This window comes from Capricornis sumatraensis, chromosome 8 (genome assembly GCF_032405125.1).
Source record: "Capricornis sumatraensis isolate serow.1 chromosome 8, serow.2, whole genome shotgun sequence".
Lineage (NCBI taxonomy): Eukaryota > Metazoa > Chordata > Mammalia > Artiodactyla > Bovidae > Capricornis > Capricornis sumatraensis.
In genome coordinates, this window is record NC_091076.1 from 90775002 (window position 1) to 90791355 (window position 16354).

Sequence of the window (16354 nt, forward strand, 5' to 3'; positions counted from 1 at the left end):
CTAGATGGCCAGGTCCTGACGGATGGTGGCCAGCGACGCCTTGCTGCGGCCGCTGCCGCCCTCGCTGTCACCGGCCGGCGCCCCGTGCGCATAAGCCGGTGGGGCGTAGGGGTCGGTGCCCGATCGTCGCGTGGGCAGGGCGGGCAGCGGCTGGAGCAGCTGCCGCGCCTCCTCGTGCGCGAGGTTGCAGCGGTTGTCGCGCTCGGCGGCCTGGCTACAGCGGCCGGCGCGCGGGCGGCCCTTCCAGAGCAGGTGGCCCAGCTCGGCCACGCTGAGCAGCGCCGAGAGCAGCCCCACCGCGAAGTAGAAGACCACGAAGACAGTCTTCTCGGTGGGCCGGCTCACGAAGCAGTCCACGGTGTGTGGGCACGGGGGACCTGCGCACACGAAGTGCGGGGCCACGCGGAAGCCGTAGAGCAGCGCCTGGCCCGCCAGGAAGGCCAGCTCAGCCAGCAGGCGCAGCGCCACGCTCAGCAGGTAGCAGCGGCGCGCGCGGCGGTCCCCCGGGCGCCCCGGGGCCCCCGCCCCGCCGTCCGCGCCGCCCGGCTCCTTGCTGGCCCGGTGCACCGAGTAGATGACGAAGAGCACCGGGGGCGCCGACAGCAGCAGGATGTGGAAGAGCCAGAAGCGGTAGTGGGAGACGGGGAAGGCGCGGTCGTAGCAGGTCTGGCGACAGCCAGGCTGCAGCGTGTTGCACACAAACTCCTCCTGCTCGTCCTCGAACACGGCGCCGCCCACCGTGGCCAGCACCAGGATGCGGAAGATCAGCATGACCACCAGCCACAGGCGGCCCACGAGCGGCGACTGCAGCTGCACGGCGTCCAGCAGCGAGCCGAGGAACGCCCACTCCCCCATGGCGCTGGAGATAGACGCGGGGCGGGCAGTTAAGAGGCCGAAGGATCAGGGTCCCAACCCTCCCAACCCTCCGCGCCCATCGGGGTGGGATCAGCTGGACCGCCTCTAACTTGGAGGTGAGCCAGGGGGTCAGCCAGACCTGGCTTTAGCGGGGGCTTTGAGGGAACAAAGGGCTTAGCTTAGGGGAGCTCAGGGGCGCTGGGGAGGAGCTCCGCCCCGGTGCTCTGGTCAGACACCCATGGAACTGCTGGGTTGCATCCTGCGCTCCTCCGAGGCCAGGTTGGAGGGAAAGGACCTCGGAGATGAGCCCTGCCAGCCCCTGACTACATGTGTGGAAGCAGAAACCCAGCAGTGCCCTAGTGTGCTCCAGGATGCTTTCTGTGGGCAAGAGCAGTGCCTGAACCCAAGGCTCTGACCCAGCTTGGTACTTCTGGGTGAAGTGGAGCCAGCAGACCCAGAAGGATTCACCCTCTTCTTTCTCCACCTACCATTTCTCTTGCCTCCCTCCTTTTTTTTTTTCCTTTTTTTTTTTTACTGCAGTGAACTCCTCTCAAAATTGGGGAGTGGACACAAAGGGAAGGAGCCCCACTTCCATCAGGATCCATTGTCCTAGATGTCCCCTACCATCTGTGCGGTGGGAATGCTGGCCCACCTCTTCCCATCTCCTCCCTGGTGTCCCTCTGCTTCCAGCTTCTCGTATCTCCCGAGAGACTCCCCAACACCCCCCTCACAGGTCCCACAGGCCCCCAGACCCTCACCCCTAACCACTCACCCTGCAGCTGGCGCTGGGATGTTAAAGCCAAGTGAAGAACCTTGGGAAATGGTTGGGACCTGTTTCTCCTGATCCTTCTTTCATTTTTGCTTTTGGATTTGGTCAGGATGGATGGCAAGACAGGATGCCTGAGAGGGGCGCGTGCTCCCCCTTCTCTTAAAGGGACAGGGTGACCCTGTTGACTGGCTCCACCCCTGGGAACAGACACAGGGCCACGCCCCTTGCTGGATTCTGCCAGCCTTCCCTTCCCATCCCCTCATCCCCCCACCCCCACCCCCACACCAGGGCTGAGTCCCCACTGGAAATGAGAAATGGGGTTACCCAGCGCTCATCCCTGTTGAAGGAAGTCCGTCTCTAACAGACTCTCCTAACTGGAAGGCCTAGATCCACTATCACGTGACTATTCCCCCTGAAGGCAGTCTTCAGGGCTGGCTCAGGGTTTGATGCTGGTATTGGTGGCACTGGTGTTTTAAGCAACAGACACCTGCTAACTCTTCTTCAAGCTCTGACATTACAAGTCCCTTAGTTCTTCTGGGCCAGTCTCCTGGCTTGTCAGCTGAGGAGCCTGGGCCAGCTGATCCCCAGGTTCCCTTCCAGCTCTGCATCTTAATGCTGAGGTCCCAACCATGTCACAGAAAAGCTCAAGCCCAGAAAAGTGTTCCTTTTGGAAAAACATTAGGGTATCAAGGGTGTCTGGCCTTGGGACTTGAATAAAAGCTTTTGCTTCCTTCCTGCTTTTCTGTAACTTCCAGATTTACTGTAATGAGCGTGTCATTTTATAATGTGAAAAGTAAATAGAAAGGTTTCTTTTCCCTCACAAGGCTTTGAACTGAGTCACCTTCTACTGCTCTAGGTAGCCGGAGAAGCTGTCCCATAGAGAAGGGCACTTAGGATGACCAAGGGTGACCTGAGTGGCCAGGGAGGGGACACTCCCAGGTTAAGTGCTCATTTGTCCTCTCTGCCTTTCCAGGAGTCTGGACCCACACCATTCTCCTCCTTCGCCTGTGAAATTGCTCTGGGTCGGGCCCCAGGCCCCACTCATCATAAGAATTAGCTTATTTCATCCTTCTGACAAGGATGGGAAGCTGAGACTCAGAGGGTCTAAGGCACAGTCACGCAGCAAGAGAGAGAGGGTCCTGGCCTCACACCCAGCCTCACTGGTTTGGAGCCCACGTTCTGAAGCTCATGGTGGAACTGTTCTGGTTCTAGCCTGCCTGGACTTCCCAGGGCCTGACAGTTCCTAGGGCTTTGTGTGGGGCCATGCTAGGACTCACCTCTTTGGTGACACTTGGTCTCCTCTCTGGCCATGGGGGCCTGTCTGGTTTTCCATGTGCTGATGGGGACCCCTGGCTGGTTTCAAGAAGGGTTGGGAAATGTGTCCTTCACCCACACTGGCTCCAGCCCAGCCCTGTCTGGAAAAACCCTAGGTTAATGCTCGGGAGTGCTGGGGTTCCCTAGGGACAGGGCCTGGGTGGGGAGACACCAGCCTGGATCAAGTCCAAAGGAAAACACATGCTGGGGCCCATTCCAAAAACAGGATGTAGGCTGGGAGCACCGGCGACCTCCCCATTCCCTACCTCCACCTGGTCCTGGCAAAGCTGCTCCCTGACCCATGACTCCTGCCCCCAGCCATGGGGGCCCAGGGACACACCTCATCGCCCCTGGAATAGTCCCTGCTGGGTCAGCCCACCAGCCCAGCCTGGAAAAATCCTCATCAGACCAGACACATCTGTCTGTGGAGAGTGGAAAGCGACAGAGGTGGCGGGTGGGCAAGGGGGGAGCCGTGGAGCCGGGGTTCCCCTGCACTGTCCCCGGCCCTTGATACCGCAGGGCCAGACACAGGAGACTCAGCAATCTCTGGGGCCCATCCTCCTTCTCAGATAGTGCCAGCCTGGGAGGAGGTGTCACTGATGCTGCCCAGAGCTGGTGGCACTTGGCCTCATTCTTGGCCCAACTTGCAGCCTGGTGTGGGGCTCAGACTGGTTCACACTCGGTTTCCATCCCAGACACCTAACCCTGGTCCGTTGGACCGTGGAACCACTTCCCATGTCCATCACACATGAACACACATAGGCAGGCACACACATGGGTAAATTAATACCCATGACATCAGCAACCCACAACTATATTTTCTCTCCACTGTGTCCCTCTAACATTTAAAAAGATCTTTATATAAATGCTGCCTTTTAGTAAGGCCTTTTCTAGCTGCCCTAACTGGAATTTAACCTCTGACTTCCTGTCTCCTTTCTGAGCTTTATCTCCTTTGCACTGACCACTTCATAACACACTTTATATTTTTCTTATTTATTCTGTGTGGCATCCGTCTCCTTTATTAGCATGGTAGCTCCAGGAGGGCAGAAATTTTTGGTGCTTTATATACTATCCTGCCCTCAGTGCCTAGACAGTTCCTGGCCCTTTAGTAGATCTGTGTGGTGGCTGAATGAGTGAATTGGGGTGGAAGGGTTTTAGAGGGTGCAGATCTTCTCTGCCTCAAGAGGATGACGCTGCTGGGTCCCACGCCTCCGTTGTTCCCTCTGATCTCCTCCAGGGCCTGTGATCACTTAAGTGAATATTCAGTCTGAGATCCGCAATCAGAATGTCCAGTCTTGGGTAGAAAAGAAAACTCCAAAATCGGTTAATGGTGAAAATCTGCCCCAACTCAAACAGAGCAGGAAGGAAGAGTGGGTGAGAGGTAGGGGGCATGGCCTCTTCTCCTTGGTTATTCCCTTCAAGTCCGCTGCAGCCCTTCCCCCGCAGAGCTGCACCATTTCTGAGCCGGTCCCCAGGCTGGTCTGAAAAGCCTCCAGACCAGATGATCTCCTGGTCACTGGTCGCCCGAGCTCTCTGCCTCCTCCCCTCTGTCCTCAGCCTTTGGTTCCCCATAGACTCCTCAGGCTCTGCATTTATCACCAGCTGGGGCCTGCTTCCCCTGTCCAGGCTTATTTCCTCCCTTAGCTCTATAATTATTTAGGATGAGGTCTGGCTCTAAGAGCAAAAATACGAAACAGTGGCTCAAACCAGAAGGAACCTTGTTTCTCACATAAAAGGAGGGCGGGGGCTGTTCAGCACTGGCAGAGCAGCTCTGCGCCCCAAAGTCCTAAGTAGAGGGCAGTCGGCTCCTTCCAAACCCCTCCTGCGGTGTAGCCCCCTCCTGCAGGATTCACAGAATCTATCAATCATATTCCAGGCAGCGGAGGGAGAAAGCGATGGAAGTGGGAGAAACTGGTGCAAGAACATCTCTCTAAAAAGTCCGGAGAGGCTGCCACGTGACCCACCTGCTCGCATATCATTGGCCTTCCCTCCGCAAGGAAGCCTGGGAAAAGGAGTCTTTATTCTGAGTGGCCTTGAGTGGACGAAGCGAGAATGTAGCCCTCACTGTCAGAAGTCCACCTCCAGTATTCACCTTCCGCACTGAGATGGGAGTCAGGCAGATAAGGTTCGCCCCAGGTCTGCCCCCACCAGCTGCTCCCTGAGGAAGGAGGCCGCCTCAGTCTACCTTGTCACCTCAGCTCCTACCAAACCAGCGCATCTTCATTCACGTGCCTCTGCCCCACCTGGTCTCTTGCCCCATGTCAGGTTGTACGTGTGGCAGCTTTGTTCAGTGAGGACGATGACTGGGCCTGAGGGTGGTTGGGCCCTGCAGGCAGCCTCATCTGAGAGACAAAGAGGCTTGGGAGTTCCACTTCCTTTCCTCGAAAGCCTAGAGTGAAAGACGGAGGAGAGAAACTACTTTGGGACTGAGGTGGGGAAGGGGACAGGTTTGTTATCCAGAGGCTTCTTTCCAAGCCCCATTTCCCTCCCCGGAGCTCTGAATAGCTGATATAACTGCCAAGATCCGTAAGCTGCTACAATCGCTGCTGGTGGACCTGTGACCTTCTCTCCATGACTCCGGGGACGGAAGTGGGATCAGGTTGACTCCAGATCAGTCGATGGGCAGACCAAAGTAACTCCCTCCCTGAAAGAGATACTCCTGGGTTCAAAGGAGTGCTGCCCACCAGGCCCTGGAAAATTACAGAAAGGCTAGATGCGGTAGACAAAGTCACTTATGGAATTGGCTTCCCTTCCTCCAGTTAAAATATCTTTTGTATTCACCAGGATGTACTGGGGCCACCTTGAGGCCATTGAAGTTACTGGCTTACTCAAAAGAAATCTGATTCTAGAAATTACTGAGGAAAAATGTAAGGGGGAGGGTAAAATGATACAACTGCTTTGAAAAGTTCGGCAGGTTCTTAGGCAAAGATTTATTAAACAAATGACCAACAATTCCACTTCTAGGTATCTACCCAAGAGACGTGAAAAAAAATGCTTTAAACAAGGTATGTATTCTCACGTTCATAACAGTTTTATTTATAATGGGCGCAAACTGGAAGCAACCCAAATGTCTGTCAACAGGTGAATGGATAAACAGATCCATACAATGGAATGCGTGTGTGTGTGTGTGTGTGTTAGTTAGGCGCTCAGTTGTTTCTGACTTTTTGCGACCCCATGGACTATAGCCCACCAGGCTCCTCTGTCCATGGAATTCTCCAGGCAAGAATACTGGAGTGGGTTGCCATTCCCTTCTCCAGGGGATTGTCCAGATCCAGGGATAAAACCTGAGGCAGATTCCTTACCATTTGAGTCACCAGAAAAGTCCTACAATGGAATAATATTCAGCAATTAAAAAAAAGAACGACTACTTGATACCTAAATATGGTTAACTTTCAGAAACATGATGTCAAATGAAAGGTCAGACACAAAAGCATACATACGTGTACATTAATATATGTATATGAAGTTAAAAGTATATATATATATATGAAATTCTAGAATAGGTAAAATTAACCTATAATGGTAGAAATCAGATCAATGTTGGGGGTCAGGGTTGAAGAGACACTTAAGAATTTTGGGGAGTGATGGAAAAGTTTTATATCTTGATCGTGATGGTGGGTATGCAGGAGTATACATTTGTCAAAAGTCATCAATATGTATACTTATAGTGAGTGCATTTTATGTATGTAAATTATACCTCAAGATGGTGACTGCAGCCATGAAATTAAAAGATGCTTACTCCTTAGAAGAAAAGAGATGACCAACCTAGATAGCATATTCAAAAGCAGAGACATTACTTTGCTGACTAAGGTCCGTCTAGTAAAGGCTATGGTTTTTCCTGTGGTGAGAATTGGACTGTGAAGAAGGCTGAGTGCTGAAGAATCGATGCTTTTGAACTGTGGTGTTGAAGAAGACTCTTGAGAGTCCCTTGGACTGCAAGGAGGTCCAACCAGTCCATTCTGAAGGAGATCAGCCCTGGGATTTCTTTGGAAGGAATGATGCTAAAGCTGAAACTCCAGTACTTTGGCCACCTCATGCGAAGAGTTGATTCATTGGAAAAGACTCTGATGCTGGGAGGGATTGGGGGCAGGAGAAGGGGACGACAGAGGATGAGATGGTTGGATGGCATCACTGACTCGATGGACGTGAGTTTGAGTGAACTCCGGGAGTTGGTGATGGACAGAGAGGCCTGGCGTGCTGCGATTCACGGGGTCGCAGAGTCAGACACGACTGAGCGACTGAACTGAACTGAAAGTTGATTTAAAAAGAAAAAAGTAATGTTGCTTTGTGTTGAAATTATTTTGCAGGAGTGATGAGAGCAATTAAGACTTTTTAAAAGTCATTTTTACACCTCTCTCTCCAGCTCTTTTGGCAACTCTCTTTCCTCTTCCTCTCCCTTCATCCTCTTGTCCCTCCACTATCCATTCTGGTCATCCTTTCCCCCTTAACAACTGCCTCTTTCCCATTCTTTATGAAATAGAGCAAATTGGCTTGTTCCTACCAATCTGAGTTTGATGTCTGAAGAACGCTTTTGTGCACAGAATCAATATCCTTGGGTTTGAATTTATTCAATTTATTAAAACAAAAAAATTCTAACTTTTTCCTTTTTAAGTCTTCAACTTCTACACTTTGCTATTTTAGTTATACAGGTAATATAATTTGAGTATAAAAGTAAGAATAATCATTTTCACTTGCTGTTTCATGTTCAATTATAATTTTTAAGTTAAATTTGCATCAGTTCAGTTCAGTTCAGTTCAGTTGCTCAATCATGTCCGACTCACACCAGGCCTCCCTGTCCGTCACCGACTCCCAGAGTTCACTCAAACTCACGTCCATCGAGTTGGTGATGCCATCCAGCCATCGCATCCTCTGTCATCCCCTTCTCCTGCCCCCAATCCCTCCCAGCATCAGAGTCTTTTCCAATGAATCAACTCTTCGCATGAGGTGGCCAAAGTACTGGAGTTTCAGCTTTAGCATCATTCCTTCCAAGGAACACCCAGGGCTGATCTCCTTCAGAATGGACTGGTTGGATCTCCTTGCAGTCCAAGGGACTCAAGAGTCTTCTCCAACACCACAGTTCAAAAGCATTGATTCTTCGGCGCTCAGCTTTCTTCACAGTCCAACTCTCACATTCATACATGACCACTGGAAAAACCACAGCCTTGACTAGACGGACCTTTGTTGGCAAAGTAATGTCTCTGCTTTTGAATATGCTATCTAGGTTGGTCATAACTTTCCTTCCAAGGAGTAAGTGTCTTTTAATTTCATGGCTGCAATTACCATCTGCAGTGATTTTGGAGCCCCAAAAAATAAAGTCTGAGACTCTTTCCACATCTATTTCCCATGAAGTGATGGGACCAGATGCCATGATCTTAGTTTTCTGAATGTTGAGCTTTAAGCCAACTTTTTCATTCTCCTCTTTCACTTTCATCAAGAGGCTTTTTATTTCCTCTTCACTTTCTGCCATGAGGGTGGTGTCATCTGCATATCTGAGGTTATTGCTATTTCTCCCGGCAATCTTGATTCCAGCTTGTGCTTCTTCCAGTCCAGCGTTTCTCATGATGTACTCTGCGTATAAGTTAAATAAGCAGGGTGACAATATACAGCCTTGATGTACTCCTTTTCCTATTTGGAACCAGTCTGTTGTTCCATGTCCAGTTCTAACTGTTGCTTCCTGACCTGCATATAGGTTTCTCAAGAGGCAGGTCAGGTGGTCTGGTATTCCCATCTCTTTCAGAATTTTCCACAGTTTATTGTGATCCACACAGTTAAAGGCTTTGGCATAGTCAATAAAGCAGAAATAGATGTTTTTCTGAAACTCTCTTGCTTTCTCGATGATCCAGTGGATGTTGGCAATTTGATCTTTGGTTCCTCTGTGTGGGGCCCTAAATGGGAAACCTTAAAAAAGATGGGTTAGCTTTGCGGTTGGAAACCAAGATGGCACCTGGCGGAAGAGATGAGGGCGTGGCCTAAGTTGTTTGTCAAAGTTTTTGATTGGCTCTCTTGATTTTCGAGCACGTGGACAGTGTGTGATCACCATAGACTCCTATTATAATGATGGCACATGACGATTTGACCATTAATGTGACTGGTGCAACTATGGAAAGTCCCTCGCAAACCCACCTGCTTGCCTTTATAAGTCGGGAGCTTGCGGCAATAAAGCGGAACTGCTTAGACGGAACCCCTGTCCCGTCTGATTGTCTCTCACTTGCCGAGGGGCTGGGTTGGCGGACAGCAGGCTCACCTCTCCTCGGGACCCCTTGGCTTTGCTGAGGGAAGTTCCACTGCTTCTCTCTTTCTGCGGAGCGCCCCACGCACCTCTGCCTTTTCTAAAACCAGCTTGAACGTCTGGAAGTTCACGGGTCATGTACTGGCTTGGAGAATTTTGAGCATTACTTTGCTAGCGTGTGAGATGAGTGCAATTGTGCGGTAGTTTGAGTATTCTTTGGCATTGCCTTTCTTTGGGATTGGAATGAAAACTGACCTTTTCCAGTCCTGTGGCCACTGCTGAGTTTTCCAAATGTGCTGGCAGATTGAGTGCAGCACTTTCACAGCATCATCTTTTAGGATTTGAAATAGCTCTATTCCATCACCTCCACTAGCTTTATTCATAGTGATGCTTTCTAAGGCCCACTTGACTTCACATTCCGGGATGTCTGGCTCTAGGTGAGTGATTACACCATCATGATTATCTTGGTCGTGAAGATCTTTTTTGTACAGTTCTTCTGTGTATTCTTGCCACCTCTTCTTAATATCTTCTGCTTCTGTCAGGTCCATACCATTTCTGTCCTTTATTGAGCCTATCTTTGCATGAAATGTTCCGTTCGTATCTCTAATTTTCTTGAAGACATCTCTAGTCTTTCCCATTGTATTGTTTTCCTCTATTTCTTTTCATTGATCGCTGAGGAAGGCTTTCTTATCTTTCCTTGCTATTCCTTGGAACTCTGCATTCATATGCTTATATCTTTCCTTTTCTCCTTTGCTTTTCACTTCTCTTCTTTTCACAGCTATTTGTAAGGCCTCTCCAGACAGCCATTTTGCTTTTTTGCGTTTCTTTTCCATGGTGATGGTCTTGATCCCTGTCTCCTGTACAATGTCATGAACCTCCGTCCATAGTTCATCAGGCACTCTATCTATCAGATCTAGTCCCTTAAATCTATTTCTCACTTCCACTGTATAATCATAAAGGATTTGACTTAGGTCATACCTGAATGATCTAGTGGTTTTCCCTACTTTCTTCAATTTAAGTCTGAATTTGACAGTAAGGAGTTCATGATCTGAGCCACAGTCAGCTCCTGGTCTTGTTTTTGCTGACTGTATAGAGCTTCTCCATCCTTGGCTGCAAAGAATATAATCAATCTGATTTCGGTGTTGACCATCTGGTGATGTCCTTGTGTAGAGTCTTCTCTTGTGTTGTTGGAAGTGGGTGTTTGCTATGACCAGTGTGTTCTCTTGGCAAAACTCTATTAGCCTTTGCCCTGCTTCATTCCTTACTCCAAGGGCAAATTTGCCTGTTACTCCGGGTATTTCTTGACATCATACTTTTGCATTCCAGTCCTCTATAATGAAAAGGACATCTTTTTGGGGTGTTAGTTCTAAAAAGTCTTGTAGGTCTTCATAGAAACGTTCAACTTCAGCTTCTTCAGTGTTACTGGTTGGGGCATAGATTTGGATTACTGTGATATTGAATGGTTTGCCTTGGAAACAAACAGAGATCATTCTGTCGTTTTGGAAATTGCATCCAGGTACTGCATTTTGGACTCTTTTGTTGAACATGATGGCTACTCCATTTCTTCTATGGGATTCCTGCCTGCAGTAGTAGATATAATGGTCATCTGAGTTAAATTCACCCATTCCAGTCCATTTTAGTTCACTGGTTCCTAGAATGTCGACGTTCACTCTTGCCATCTCCTGTTTGACCACTTCCAGTTTCCCTTGATTCATGGACCTGACATTCCAGGTTCCTATGCAATATTGCTCTTTACAGCATCGGACCTTGCCTCTATCACCAGTCACATCCACAACTGGGTATTGTTTTTGCTTTGGCTCCATCCCTTCATTCTTTCTGAAGTTATTTCTCCACTGATCTCCAGTAGCATATTGGGCACCTACCAACCTGGGGAGTTCCTCTTTCAGTATCCTATCATTTTGCCTTTTCATTCTGTTCATGGGGTTCTCAAGGCAAGAATACTGAAGTGGTTTGCCATTCCCTTCTCCAGTGGACCACATACTGTCAGACCTCTCTACCATGACCCGCCCATCTTGGGTGACCCCACATGGCATGGCTTAGTTTCATTGAGTTAGACAAGGCTGTGGTCCATGTGATTAGGTTGACTAGTTTTCTTTGATTATGGTTTTAGTGTGTCTGCCTTCTGATGCCCTCTTGCAACACCTACCATCTTACTTGGGTTTCTCTTACCTTGGACGTGGGGTATCTCTTCATAGCTGCTCCAGCAAAGCGCAGCCTGCTGCTCCTTACCTTGGACAAGGGGTATCTCCTCACCACCGCCCCTCCTGACCTTGGGCGTGGGGTAGCTCCTCCCGGCCACAGCCCCTGCTTAATAGACACTAGTTACAACCCTGTTTAATTAAATCCAAACACTTCCAAGCCTGATGGAACTGAAAACTCTAACAAACAATAATCTTCTGATGCATTAAAATAACTTCTGTAAACCTAACAAACCAAATGTACAAATTCAAGTTCTTTTCAATTTTATAGTAGTGTTTACAAATTTAATCAAATCTGTTAAACTGTTGAGAATTCCCTGGCAGTTCAGCGGTTAGGACTCTGCACTTTCATCGGCAAGGGTGCAGGTTCAATCCCTGGTGGGGGAATTAAGATCCTGCAAGTTGTGTGGCATACCTCCCCCAAATTTAAAATTAAAATATCATCTAAAAATATGTTACATATTTAAATTGAAATTACTGGGCTAATCTATCAGGTTTCTTTACTTAAATTCTTTTAAACATTAGGAACATTAAAAATATGTAATACAGGGTCTTCCCTGGTGGTTCAGTGGCTGGGACTCTGTGCTTCCAGTGTGGGAGGGGCACGTTTTGTTCCCAGGTTGGGGAACTAAGATCCCACATGCCGCATGTGGTGCAGCCTAAAAATAAATGAATGAATAAATAAGTCTTTAAAAAAATATGTAACACAAATACATTTTGAATGATTATGAAATGTTCCTAAATTTAACACAAAATCATAAACACTGTGAGTTTGATTGCTTCATCATTTCTATAGTTCTATCTTTACCTTCCAGTTTGTATGTAGAGTCATTTACCCAACTCAGAACAGTTTAATCATGTAAGGTGGACTGAAATGTTTTTAAAAAATTGAAGTATAGTTCTTTTTTATAATGTGTTCATTTCTGCTGTACAGCAAAGTGATTCAGTTATACATACATATGCATTTTTTAATATTCTTTTCCATTTATCACAGGATATTGAATGTAGCTGCCCATGCTACACAGCAGGATGTTGTTGTTTATCTAATCTATATATAATAGCTTATATTTGCTGACCCCAATTTCCTCCTCTGTCTCTCTTCCAGCCCCTTCCCCCTTGGCAATCATAAGTCTGTTCTCTACGTCCATGAGTCTATTTCTGTTTCTATTTTGCGGATAGGTTGTTTTTAGATTCCATGTACAAGTGATATCATATGGTATTTGTCTTTCTGACTGACTTCACTGACTTACTGATAATCTTTAGTTGCATCCATGTTGCTGCAAATGGCATTATTTTGTTCTTTTTATGGCTGAGTAGTACTCCATTGTATATAGGTACCACATCTTCTGTATCCATTCATCTGTGAATGGACATTTAGTTTTATTCCATGTCTTGGTTATTATAAATACTGCTGCTATGAATATAGGGGTGCATGTATCTTTTTGAATTAGAGTTTTGTCTAGATATATGCCCAGGAGTGGGATTGCTGGATCATATAATAGCTCTATTTTTAGTTTTCTGAGTAGTCTCCATACTGTTCTCCATAGCGGCTGCACCAACTTACATCCCACCAACAGTGTAGGAGGGTTCCTACACGGATTTCTTAGTTAATGTGGCATGTGCCAGAGCTCTTCTCCAAACTTTTTGCTTTGGAATTTATTAAAACTATGTGTTTATGTTCCCATTTTTACCCTTTTCATGTTCATTGCTTCATGGTTTTTGTCTGGCAAAGACCGTTACAAAGCATATAATTTGAATATGTGCCCCGGAATTCTGTAACCATACAGGTGGTAATGCAATTATTTCTCCATCCAATTCAGACTTGTCTGTTCCATCCAGCAAGAGAAGATACAACTGTGGTTTCCATGAAGATTGTTAAAGGCGGGATCGATAGTTTCCCCATCATGCTAGTGGTTAGTCTCTCAGTTGTGTCTGATTCTTTGAAACCCCATGAACTGTAGCCCTCCAGGCTCCTCTGTCCATGGGGTTTTCCAGGCAGGAATACTGGAGTACGTTGCTATTTCCCCATGGTGCATTGCAAATCTCTCCTCAATAACTGCAATGTATATTCTGGAATGGGCTTCTCTGATAGTTCAGTTGGTAAAGAATCCACCTGCAATGCAGGAGACCCTGGTTCTATTCCTGGGTCAGGAAGACCTGCTGGAGAAGGGATAGGCTACCCACTCCAGTATACTTGGGTTTCCCTTGTGGCTTAGCTAGTAAAGAATCTGCCTGCAGTGCAGGAGACTTGGATTTGAACCGTGGGCTGGGAAGACCCCTTGGAGAAGGAAAAGGCTACCCACTCCAGTATTATGGCTTAGAGAAGTCCATGGACTGTATAGTCCATGAGGTTGCAAAGAGTCGGACATTACGGAGCAACTTTCATTTTCACATGTTCTGGAATGCAAAAGTAGAAAGTTGAGAGATACTTGGAGTAACAGGCAAGTTTGGCCTTGGAGTACAGGATGAAGCAGGGCAAAGGCTAACAGAGTTATGTCAAGAGAACACACTGGTCATAGCAAACATCCTCTTCCAACAACACAAGAGACAACTCTACACAAGGACATCACCAGATGGTCAATACTGAAATCAGATTGATTATATTCTTTGCAGCCAAAGATGGAGAAGCTCTATACATTCAGCAAAAACAAGACGGGGAGCTGACTATGGCTCAGACCATGAACTCCTTAGTGCAAAATTCAGGCATAAACTGACGAAAGTAAGGAAAACCCCTAGACCATTCAGGTATGACCTAAATCAAATTCCTTACAATTATACAGTGAAAGTGACAAATGGATTCAAGGAATTTGATTTGATAGACAGAGTGCCTGAAGAACTATGGACGGAGGTTCATGACATTGTATAGGAGGTGGTGATCAAGACCATCCCCAAAAAAAAGAAATGCAAAAAGGCAAAATGGTTGTCTGAGGAGGCCTTACAAATAGCTGAGAAAAGAAGAGAGGCTAAAGGCAAAGGAGAAAAGGAAAGATATATCCATCTGAATGCAGAGTTCCAAAGAATAGTAAGGAGAGATAAGAAAGCGTTCCTCAGTGATCAATACAAAGAAATAGAGGAAAACAATAGAATGGGAAAGACTAGAGATCTCTTCAAGAAAATTAGAGATACGAAGGGAACATTTCATGTAAAGATAGGCTCAATAAAGGACAGAAACAGAAGCAGAAGATAGTAAGAAGAGGTGGCAAGAATACACAGAACTATACAAAAAAGATCTTCATGACCCAGATAACCACGATGGTGTAATCACTCACCTAGAGCCAGACATCCTGGAATGTGAAGTCAAGTGGGGCTTAGGAAGCATCACTATGAACAAAGCTAGTGGAAGTGATGGAATTTCAGTTGAACTATTTCAAATCCTAAAAGATGATGCTGTGAAAGTGCTGCACTCAACATGCCAGCAAATTTGGAAAAGTTAGCAGTGGCCCTGGCACTGGAAAGGGTCAGTTTTCATTCCAATCCCAAAGAAAGGCAATGCCAAAGAATGCTCAAACTACCACATAATTGTACTCATCTCACACGCTAGCAAAGTAATGCTCAAAATTCTCCAAGCCAGGCTTCAACAGTATGTGAACGGTGAACTTCCAGATGGTCAAGCTGGATTTAGAAAAGGCAGAGGAACCAGAGATCAAGTTGCCAACATTCACTGGATCATAGAGAAGGCAAGAGAGTTCCAGAAAAAACATCTATTTCTGTTTTATTGACTACACTAAAGCCTTTGACTGTGTGGATCACAACAAACTGTGGAAAATTCTGAAAGAGATGGGAATGCCAGACCACCTTACCTGACTCCTGAGAAATCTGTATGTGCAGGTCAGGAAGCAGCAGTTAGAACCAGCCATGAAACAAGAGACTGTTTCCAAATTGGGAAAGGAGTACACCAAAGAGGTATATTGTCACTCTGTTTTTTTAACTTATATGCAGAGTACATCAAGTGAAATGCTGGGCTGGATGAAGCCCAAGCTGGAATCAAGATTGCTGGGAGAAATATCAATAACCTCAGATATGCAGATGATGCCACCCTTATGGCAGAAAGCGAAGAACTAAAGAGCCTCTTAAAAGTGAAAGAGGAGAGTGAAAAAGTTGGCTTAAAACTCAACATTCAAAAAGCCAAGATCATGGCACCTGGTCCCATCACTTCATGGCAAATAGAAGGGGGAACGATGGAAACAGTGACAGACTTTATTTTCTTGGACGCCAAAGTCACTGCAGATGGTGATTGCAGCCAAGAAATTAAAAGATGCTTGCTCCTTGGAAGAAAAACTATGACCAATCTAGACAGCATATTAAAAAGCAGAGACATTACTTTGCCAACAAAGGTCCATCTAGTCAAATCTATAGTTTTTCCAGTAGTCATGCATGGATGTGAGAGTTGGACCATAAAGATAAAGAAAGCTGAGCACCGAAGAATTGATGCTTTTGAACTGTGGTGTTGGAGAAGACTCTTGAGAGTCCCTTGGACTTCAAGATCAAACCACTCAATCCTAAAGGAAATCAATCATGAATATTCGTTGGAGGAATTGATGCTGAAGCTGAAGTTTCAATACTTTGGCCACCCAATGCAAAGAACTGACTCCTTGGAAAATACCCTGATGCTTGGGAAGATTGAAGGCAGGAGGAGAAGGGGACAACAGAGGATGAAATACTTGGATGGCATCATCGACTTGATGAACATGTGTTTGAGCAAGCTCCGGGAGTTGGTGATGGACAGGGAAGTTTGGCATGCTGCAGTCTATGGGGTCACAAACAGCTGGACACGACTGAGCGACTGAACTGAACTTCCATGCTTACAAGAGCATGTATTGAAAGCAGGGAATCCCTCCCATTCACTTTTTAAATTAACACTGTGATTTTCCACAGTTATGAAAAACCTGTCTACTCCATCAGAATGGAGTTTTGTGCACTATACAAAATGTTATTACCAAAAGCTGCAGCCCAGGCAAAGGATGTGCT

The 16354-nt window shown here is 46.9% G+C and overlaps 1 protein-coding gene across 1 annotated transcript; it reads right to left on the minus strand.

Annotated features, from left to right (window-relative positions):
* GJD3 (gap junction protein delta 3) lies at window positions 1-855 on the minus strand. Its single transcript, XM_068975983.1, has one exon. The coding sequence runs from the start codon at window positions 853-855 to the stop codon at window positions 1-3; it is 855 nt and encodes a 284-aa protein (XP_068832084.1).
* Between the last annotated feature and the right edge of the window lie 15499 nt (window positions 856-16354).

What these genes read in the sequence shown, in the direction of transcription:
- GJD3 (XM_068975983.1), bottom strand. Translation starts at nt 855, where the DNA reads ATGGGGGAGTGGGCGTTCCTCGGCTCGCTGCTGGACGCCGTGCAGCTG.